The sequence below is a fragment of the Micropterus salmoides genome, unplaced genomic scaffold, assembly GCF_014851395.1.
Source record: "Micropterus salmoides isolate LMB-PRFRI ecotype aquatic unplaced genomic scaffold, ASM1485139v1 Ms_hic_scaffold_20, whole genome shotgun sequence".
In the NCBI taxonomy this organism is placed as follows: domain Eukaryota; kingdom Metazoa; phylum Chordata; class Actinopteri; order Centrarchiformes; family Centrarchidae; genus Micropterus; species Micropterus salmoides.
In genome coordinates this window covers 17214999-17225455 of record NW_024041151.1, presented here as the reverse complement: position 1 = coordinate 17225455, position 10457 = coordinate 17214999, and the positions used below count along the sequence as shown (strand labels likewise).

The following is a 10457-nucleotide window of genomic DNA, read 5'->3' as shown; positions in this document are numbered from 1 at the left end:
CCCCCTTGCGTATGTTGTCATCTGCCGCGTTCAAGTCATATCGCCGAGCAGCAGGGAAAACGAGCCGAGTTTTAAATGTTATGAACATTTTCCTCACTGTTGTTGGTTTCACATATTCTCTACAAATGTGTATCGCGATAAATGAACACAAACGGCTTTCTGTTTCTATTGTGTGACTATTTAACTGCCCTGGTTGTATTGTCTACTCTGTATGTCTTAGTCTTTAATCACATTTCTTGGTGTTTTGTTGTATACATTTTCCCCCTGTGTTTTGTGTCTCAGTGCCTGGTTCAAAAAGTATGCTGTTGGTATAGTGGTGGTGGAGGAAGTATTATTTCTATGACTTGTTCAACCAAATTGAACAAAATTATTAAAGTGATTTTTTGATTACCTTTTTTTAAAGTAGCAAAAAGAAATACACAAAGCATTACAGACTGTCTTTAAAACACAAATATCATTTGATTTACAAACCATATATATGGGCTGAATCTCCCTGGAATCAAAAGGGAGCCTACTGATAATTTGGGTTTACATAATGGGTATAGCCTACTATAGCAAGGAAAAGGACTCTTACTAAGCGATGGTTGTTGTCCGCTGGACCTACTATTAACAATTGGCTAGATGTGACAATGGAGATTTCTACACCGGGAAAAGTGCGTGCAATATGCCAAACCTCTGAGACCCGACTTTGTTAAGATAATGAATTAAAGGAACATTCAATTAATAGCTATTTCATACTTTGCACAGTACTGTAACTTATTTCCAATTGTGTAAGGCCAAACTGCTGCAAACATCTTTATTACACTCTTTCTTTTATGTCTGTCATAAAAATACCTCCCTCTCTGGTTGTAATTGACACTTTATAAGAATGCTGGGAATATCCATCTGTACTCACCGTACTGTTGGGTAGTTTAATTTATAACAAATTTTCAGATAATTGTAATGAAGTAAAAAGTAGGCTACAATATTTGGGATGTTTTGCCTTTACTGCAGTTCTGCCAATTTTTCGTGAATGCAGCTCGCGTGCGCGCTCTAGCGCGCATACTGAGTATAGGCCTAAATTGCTGGCAGGCCGGTAGGTGGGACCGTGGATGGAGGTGGGACATGAGAGCAGCTGTCAGTTAATAGGTTTTAGTTTCCTGGTACGCTGCTGCACTATACCCTCTTGTCGGGCTTCACGCTGAGTGAATTGTCTTCAGGACAGGTAAGGTGAAATTCAGAGTTCGGTTAGTCACGTTTTACGAGGTGTGGTATTTGATTAGCTCGGGTAGAGCTCATACTGGGGCGGTTGGTCTGCAGGGTGTGCCCACTAACTTCATGCTAAGTTCGCTGTCTGCCAGCCAAGTGCTCTTCTTCCTGAATCACTTTCATTTGCATTTTGTTAAATAAATGAAGCTGTCCTGAACATTATGATGTGTACGGCTTTAGGGAATACATCTCAGTTGCAATAATAACTTTGGAAACATAATTGTAGTGTAAAGTTTTTTTTCTCGGTTTTTTAATTTCACCGTACAGAGGAAAACCCTTTTTCTATTGTTGCTCAAGATCCAGGAGCCTCGCTGATGACGTTATAGGTTTGTGATCCAGTCACTTGCTCTCCAAGAAAAAAGCTGAATATATTGAATAATGCCACTAACAAGAAAACAGTTTGTAGTAAAAGTATCCAAGATATGCGTTTGACAGGTTTGTATAAATCACCACAAATGAGCCCTGAAATACACAATATACACATTTATGCAAATGTGAATTTGCCTACACTGTGTTGGTACTGCTGTGCTTAAAGGCGGGCAAGGCAATTTACTTCAGAATATTTTTTTGTTATATTTTCTCACTGCACATGAGGGAGGGCTGAGGGGGTCGGGTTTTTTTAGTTGGATACTTGTAGTTGGCTTGCTTGTTTTGCCAACATTGCTTACCCCTGCATTATCACCTGGTGCAAAGTGTGTGTCTGTGAGAGAGGTGTGTCTAGGAGTCACCTGCACTTTACATCACAAACCACTCAGGTGCGGCTGTTCACCTGCACACACAGTTCAGACCACTATGTGCGATTAGTAAATGTCTCCACTGTCAGATCCCAGGACAGGGGTCCTGTTTGTGGGGAAGGAGGAAGGAGGGAAATCTTGTCAATATACAAACATCTGGGCTGTGGACACACACATTATGCAGCACTGAGGCTTGTAAACTAAATAGTTTTAACTAAATGGATTTAGACAGATATATGATGACTACGTCAGTGGGTAAGTTGATCCCTGCTGGAATGGAAAACCACCACAGCCCTTACTCTAAGTGGAGTAATTACAGGTGTGTCCAAACAAACACTAGCTTAATGAGATTAGCCCCTGGGATGCCAGCACAGGCGTGTGACACAAGAGAGGCCCTGACCAAATGTGTGTGACGGAAAGCCTCTCCCTGATGATGAACTGCATACAATATTGATCAGAGGTCAATGACTATAGCACTCAAAACTGAAACCGTTTACTTCCCATTAACGTGGCGCTGCAGTTACTTTCTTGTATTTGTGTTATAAACACGTCCTTATGCAACTGACAAACTAGCGTATTTCTTTCTTTTGTAGCTTTCTGGACCTCCATTTTGGAAATCCTTACTCTTCCTACAATGGCAGCGGTAAGTCTGTCCCTCAGCTGTTGTTCCACCTGTGCACAGTGAAGAGGCAACAGTAAATGTACATTTATTTGCATCACTAGAAGAGACTCTGCTGTTTTGTTGTGCTAGGATTTGAGTAGGGTGGGCTGCAATATAAAGGCTTTTTATCTTTTATCACAATTGTTGCTGCGACCCATGACTTATTCTATACAAAACAAATATTGTAGTATGAAACTTTAATCAATATTGTTTTTAGGATGTTAGTCATGATACCACCTTGCAGTTCAATGTAATTTTTAGTAGTTCAGCCTTTATTTTTGCTATTATTATAAAATTGCTCAGTCCGAGTTGTGGAAAGGATTCTTCTCTCGAAAGGAGATTTCACAGTTCTTAAACTTTGTCCCACATTTTGAAATGATAAAAAGGTCTCTTTCTGACGCATGAATAGATTAATAACTGTGCAGTGTGGCAAACTTGCATTATATATGTTATTTATATAAAAAAAAAAGCTTGCCTGATGTGTTTTTTGACAAAAAAAACTTCAGTAGACTACTTAAATTCTTAAAAGCACATTGTGTCTTTCCTACTTATTTAAAAATCCAGAATCTATGGAATGCAAATTGTTCATTTTCACAGTCCGTTCTCCGTGTCCCCTGTGTTTCAAATTTCTACATCAAGCTTTTGTAAACACACGATTGGCTTCCATTACATTGAACATATACTTAAAGTATTAATAGCAGGATTTTACTGTTTTTGTTGTTGAGGTGGAGCTTATTTTTAACTGTTTGACTGCAGCTAATGATTATTTTCATTCTGGATTAATCCGTTGATTATTTTCTCCATTAATCGAAAATAGTGAAATATGTCATCACAATTACCCAGTGACACCTTCACAATTCTTGTTTTGTCCACCCAATAGTCCAACCTTATTTTTATAAATGTGTATATATATGGCATATAAATGATTAAAAAGGTGGTTTTAATAAGAACATCATTTATAAGCTCTTTGTATGTAAAGTTCTTAATTTGTAAAGTGACTACAGCTGTCAGACAAATATAGTGTGAAATAAAAGTGGTATGAAAAGAAAATGCTAAAGTAAAATACAAGTACCTAACATTTGTGCTTGAGTAAATGTACTTAGTTACATCCCACCACTGGAGTGGACTGTAAGCCTTGTGTTCGCTAATTTTATTTCTGTTTAATAGATTAATGGTTGTAATTGTGTCATTTATGACCAGATTGGAAACCGTGGCACAGTGACTGAGGCAGCTGGTTTTGACCCAGAGGCAGATGTCCAGACGCTTAGAAATGCCACAAAGGGAGCTGGTGAGTGATCCAGCCACTGTCCTCCAGAAACCGTTAGCCATTAGCCAAAGATATATTTCACTGTGTCATTAAGACTAGGCCCCCATGGAGGGAAAATGTAATTATAACTTTCTCAGACCTCTCTCCTCCTCTCCAGGAGAGTTGGAGAGCTAAATTCAGTGTTGCTCACTGCCCGTGTTGTTCTGCTGAGTGCATCCTTATACTTCACATCTACACATTGTGTTGTAAAGCTTCCTCTCCCCTCCTGTAATAGAGGAAAAATGAATCTGGACTTTGCTCATGCTGGAAGTAGCAGTACGCTAATCTCATTATGGGTTGCACACCATGTTGGCAGGTATGTACAACTCAAAGAGGTCCATCCTAACAGACACTCGCTTTTCACAATCCGCACATTAATCATGTGGAATGTTGAAGCTGTTAGGGGTTGCAAGCATAATCATCTTCCCCTGACTCTAGTTTTAGCTCCTTTGCAAATAGCTGGTTTCTGTGTCAATGCCAACAAACAGCGGTGTGTGTTAGGATCATCTCCAGGGTTACAGTGCTGCTGCCTGATTCTAGGTCCTAAAGATTTGGGCCGAACCATGGCTCTGAAATTGAGTTCCAAGAATAGGAATCCATACAATTTTAGATATTTGAGATTGATATTGGTTAAGTTTAGAAGATTTTGTATTATATTCTTTCTTGCAGGCACTGATGAGGCAACTATCATCAAGATCCTTGCACATCGTACGATCGCCCAGAGGCAGCGCATCAAAGAGGCCTACAAACAGATAGTGGGGAAGGTGAGAGGACAGAGCTGTACTCAAATGGCAGTAGACAAAGTCTATTTGTGAAAAAAATACATAAATAAAAATAAACCAACATGCATGAAGCAGAGGAAGCAGAGAAATGACAGCGTACCAGAAGAATTTGAAAAGCAGCCTTGATGGAGACTATCGGCAGCAGCTGGGGTTGTGTCATCTCTTAGCCTTTATTCCATTGTGTACTCTCTCATCATCTCTTCTCGTAGGGTGGGGTTTTGCTGTGCTAACATAGTGCTGATAATGTACAAGTTAACCATTAACTGTAAAGCAGAAACTAATACCACCTGTAAACAAAGACCAGGACAAAGAGGGACTTGTAATCAGTAGAAAAGGTAAATGTTCACCTCCTATAAAAAAGAAATGCCCACAGACGCATGTTTCCCACTGATGTGGCTCAATATAGTAACTAAAAGGGAAGTCTGGCATGTTAACAGTATTGACATAATAAGATAGTAACCAGCCCACTGCGCAGTGCACAGTAAAATGTCGATAAAGTTATCTGAAAGCTCCAGCGATGGGCGCTGCAGAGGGGGAAAAAGCAAAGATTGTGAGTGGAATCCTCGCAGCCAGAAAGAGTGAGTCACGCTGCATATGGTGACGCCCGCATGTGGTCACACAGGCCAATGTGAAACCGCTCCTCTGTTCACAAAACTGTGTCCAGAAACCACACCCTCTAGCGGAGGCACAAGTCCTGCTGCAGGAATGTGTGATGTCGTGTCTCATGTCCATGCTGGCAGCCACAAAACTCGAACATAAAGTCAGTATTTACTTATTCCACTGTCAAAGATAATCAGCTTCCGTTGCAAAGTCCCTTTCTTGACAAAATGATTGAAGTATTGGAATGACTGGTGGGCTGTTTTCCCGTTAATCCATCTGTTTCCGTCCTCCTGCAGGACCTGGCTGATGATCTGTCCTCAGAGCTGAGTGGCCACTTCAGGAGTGTTGTTCTAGGTCTGCTGATGCTGGCACCTGTGTATGATGCCTATGAGCTGTATACTGCAATGAAGGTCACAGTTTTTCTTACTTACCTCTACTAAAGTCTAGTCCATATTTTTCTTGTTGTCAGCAAATCCCATGAAAAGAAAACCATCACTGAAATAATCCTCTAACAAGTAATGTCTGTGTATTGTCCAAGGTCTGATTTATCATAACCCTCAGTCCCACAGAGCTCCAGTGTCGCCAAAACTGCTGCCATGAATTCTCATCAGTGCATCAAATGTGAATTAATCTGCGGCTGAAAATAGTCCCCAACAAATACACACTTTACTCCTGTTTGAGTAATGTTTGCTTAAAATTACAATGCAATCTGTTTTAGGGAATTATATGTGTTTTTGTTGGGTTTTTTTTATCGTGACAAGTCTACATGTAGGAATGAATGGACTTGGGGCCACAGACAGGTTGGGGAAGCTGGAAAGTGCTAAGAGAGGGACTAACACATTGTTGATTTTTTTTTTTATGGAATTGCTGTTGTTGAGAATAACAACATAGAATATTGCCAATCTTTAAGCTACGTTTCCTGTAGTTCATAACCTCATCTCATGTGTTCAGTGAAAAGCATCACACCCTCCTCGTGACTTACCTTGACATACCTTGTTTTGAAAACATATCCATTCACCACAGGGGGCTGGAACGGAGGAGGCTTGTCTCATTGATATTCTCGCTTCAAGGTCGAACGATGAAATAAAAGCCATCAATGCCGTCTACAAGCAAAGTAAGGGAGTCACTTCTAGAATAGAATTTCTGACATCAGGTCATGGTATGTCTCAGTGTGTCTGTTGGTGCCTCCGGGTTGTATATGATATCCGATATTGTGTATCAGTGACTAAGACTCTGTTCTTTGTTTGGCAAAGCAATGATCTCCATTATCAGAGATACAATGGATGGCATAAATTATTCATAAAAGCTGCTTTGGCAGTTTATTGTTTGCTTATTTGTTCTTCTGTGGTTGCAATGACAGACGTTGGCAAGTATTTTAAAAGTTTGTTTTCCAATGCATATAAATACATTTTTATGGTGTTGTGCTTTGTGGTATCACTTATATTTTGTACCAATTATACCAGCATAGTGAATTTAGATCACAACATGATGAATATTAATGAAACTGTATTCAAATGTAAATATTTTCCTTTCCAAACCTCATTATTTTGTCTAATCTCGCAAAGAGTATGGCTCAAACTCCTTAAACCTGCAGTAATTAGTATTTGTGATTTTTACACTGAATCACAAGACCGTTTTATGCAAAAGAAGTTGGCTCATAGTGCATAAATCGCAGATTATCAACAAATCTGCAACTCTACTCAGCTTTTCATCCTCTTTGAGCTCATTGTTTTGGTTTCAAAGAAAGATATCTTTCTCAGGAGTTTGTGAGAGCCAAAAACGACTGTGAATATTGGTCACACCTTATATTCATCTGGTGGCCAGAAACACAAGTAACTGTTTGCTAACAGCGCAGCCATTTAAACTTCATTGTATGTAGCCATAGTCAAATACTATGTGGTGGCAGCATTAAATTACATGCTATATATTTGAATTTCTTTATGTTTTTCATGGCAGAATATGACAAAAGTTTGGAAGATGCTGTGTGTGGAGACACATCTGGAATGTTTCAGAGGGTTTTGGTCTCTTTACTCACGGTGAGCACACATTAGCCTAAAACCTGTACTTGTTTGGGCCAATGTGAATCTTTTAATTACACATTGTTATAGATTATATACAAATAGATTGTATACTACAAAGTGTAGTGAGTATAAATAGTCACTTCCTTGTATCTTCCTGGGGAAACTTCAACATTTCAGTTTAATGAAAGTATTTTGAAATTCTTTTGGACACACAATATTACTTGTAAAATGTCACTAGGAACCTCTGTTTGCTTAGGGAAGAGGAAGCAATAGTCACTTCTGCATCATCATCATTTTATCTTTTCTCTTTTTATGTCTCCAAAGTTGTGCAATCCTAAGCTGCAGTGTCTTCTCCATTGCAGGCTGGACGGGATGAAAGCAACAAAGTGGACGAGGCGCAGGCCGTTCAGGATGCCAAGGCAAGAATTCAGGTTCTTTAGATGAAAGTATGTGTTTCAATGATGACTCCCAGTTCTGAAATGTTTGTGATTATAGGAAATCTATGAGGCTGGTGAGGCTCGATGGGGCACTGACGAGGTTAAATTCCTCACAGTGCTTTGTGTGAGGAACCAAAACCATCTACTGCGAGGTACTCATACAGCATATACACGAACATCCTGTTAATGTATTCAGGCTAAATATCCTTCTGTTTATTGGTGTTGTGTGTCATATGAATGTACTTTTTAAATTGGCTTCAAAAGTCATGTAATAGACTTTACTTTAGTGGTAGTTTAAGGATTTTGTTGAAGCCCTTTCATCTTCATTTATGTTGTTATGAGTTTGATAATGAAAAATCAGTGTGAGAAGTATTGTTTTCTTCTTTTAGTGTTCGAGGAGTATCAGAAGATTTCTGGAAGAGACATCGAGGAAAGCATTAAGAGGGAGATGTCTGGCTCTCTGGAGGACGTCTTCCTGGCCATAGGTCTGTATCTGCTCCAACATGTTCGTTCAAATAGATACCTACTGCCAGTTTATTAAGATTCAACCCCAATTTCAAATGAGCACAGGCAAAGAAAAAGCTAGAACGAGTTTAAGGCTGAATCCCAGTATTCACACTTATGGACTCAGGGACTGTGAGGTGCGTTCCCTTTAAGTCCGTGAGGGCTTAGGTCTGTCCCACTGTCAAATTGTGTCACAATGTATGAGGGCTTTGTCATAGAGTATTTGAGCCCCAATTGCACACTTTCTGTAAGTCCTCATCTCATAGACATTGACCGAGGGAATTACCCACCGTTCCTAACATTGTGACTTTAATTAAATTAGTAATTTTCTAATAAACAATTTACTCTGGAATACATCCAAATCAGACAGTTGGCCCCTTCAGTACCTCGGCTGTGAAGAAAGTGAAAAATGTCAACTAAATAGTCCCAAACCCAATCAGTTGGCATAATCAATGTAACATGATATGTTGCAAATTGCGATGTTGTGCCATAATAATAATAATAATATATTTATATTATATTTCGGGACCTCGCAGCCTCTCTCACTTAAGCACTTCCAAAGTGTTGTAAACTAAGTCTGTGAGGGTTCAGGGTTTAGGCTTTATGGTGGAGATTGTGATTGGGCCCAAGTGGCTTGTGGGAGGTTTAGTGCAGAAACACACTGCAGTGACTGCGTGGAACAAAAGGTGTCACAGAAATCTCGACAAATTAGGAAGGGAAATGGTCCACATGGTCGTTGAAGCTCTTGTATAGTGGCCCAAATAATTAAAACACCTATTCAGTCTAATACAATCCAGTACAACAACCAGGAAATAAACACAAATGTTGTGAAGCATCAAAGGGGTGTTGATTCAACTCTGCAGTCATTTTTGCTGTTCTTGGTGGTGTGTTCCCTTTATTAAAAAAAGCATCTCTTTGGTGTCTAGATAGCAGCTTAAAACCCTGAATTGATTGTATTTGTGATGTGAAAGTATTGCACCTTATCTGCTGGGATTTGTTTTTGGTTACAGTGAAATGCATAAGGAACAAGCAAGCATTCTTTGCGGAGAGATTGTACAAATCAATGAAGGTAAATATTTCATGCTTGTGATGGGGCTGCTATTCTGTAATTTGGAGTCACTACACATACAATTGTTGGTATGAATGTATATATCAGGTTTTTCAATTGCTCAGTTCACATAATTCACACTTTATGTGGTAAAGTAACAGTATAAATAGAGTTTCTCTCTCTTATCAGGGGCTGGGTACTACAGATACTGTCCTCATCAGAATAATGGTTGCCAGGGCAGAGATTGACATGCTGGACATTAAGGCGCAGTTCCTGAAGATGTATGGCAAGACTCTCCACTCCTTCATCAAGGTGAGGCACTAAAACCTAGGGGCGGGGAATACTGCAGTCAGCAAAAGCTTTACAATACATCACCTGTGATATTGTAATAATAATTCTGACTTTATGTAATGCCTTAATGTAACTTTAAACTGTATTGAGACTTCAGTTTATCACAGCTTTCATTTCATTTGATTTAGTTAAAAGTCATATCATGAGTAATATTGTCTGCTTTTTCAAAGGTCTTAGAATCTGAGTAACAGTATCACATTGTTTGTTCATCAGTTTGGCTTCATGAAACTGATGGCAGTTATTCCCCTACACTGGTCCTCTGAAGTCTCACTGTTCTTTCTCTTACTGCGCAGGGAGACACTTCTGGTGACTACCGCAAAATCCTGCTGGAACTGTGTGGGGGCGAGTAAAAAAAAAATTTCAGAACAACATCCAGCTCTCTTTATTCTGCAGACAACATTATGTGCCTATTCTCTGCCATTGCTGACTTACTATATCTTACCTTTTCTTTGTCCATGGCCTATGACATTTCACTGATTGGCCGCAGTGCCTTGTTTACTGTTTATACTGTAATACCAATTAAACCAAAGACCAGTGACCTTTTACACATGTCTGTGTTTTTGTTATTGATCTTGTGCTAAGGATTAATTAGCAGTATTAGTAAGAGAGAGAGAGAGAGATGCTTCTGAATGAATGTTATTGGCCTCCAGCTCCCTGTCTTGTTACAGTGCAACATCTTCATCACTGTCCAGTCCTTCAAGTCCATTTGTTTAATTGGTGGACATTCCTCATTTGTTGAGTCAGCCCTTCATCATTTGACTCAAT

At 39.4% G+C, this 10457-nt stretch overlaps 1 protein-coding gene across 1 annotated transcript; it reads left to right on the top strand.

Moving 5' to 3' along the window:
- Positions 1–1055: 1055 nt before the first annotated feature.
- Positions 1056–10237, top strand: anxa4 (annexin A4). Its single transcript, XM_038733149.1, has 13 exons — positions 1056–1204; positions 2576–2625; positions 3844–3931; positions 4619–4713; positions 5628–5741; positions 6355–6445; positions 7288–7367; positions 7715–7771; positions 7848–7941; positions 8179–8274; positions 9304–9362; positions 9531–9653; positions 9986–10237. Exons 2-13 carry the CDS (start codon positions 2617–2619, stop codon positions 10040–10042), a joined length of 963 nt encoding a protein of 320 aa, XP_038589077.1. The 5' UTR covers positions 1056–1204; positions 2576–2616; the 3' UTR covers positions 10043–10237.
- The last annotated feature ends 220 nt before the right edge of the window (positions 10238–10457 follow it).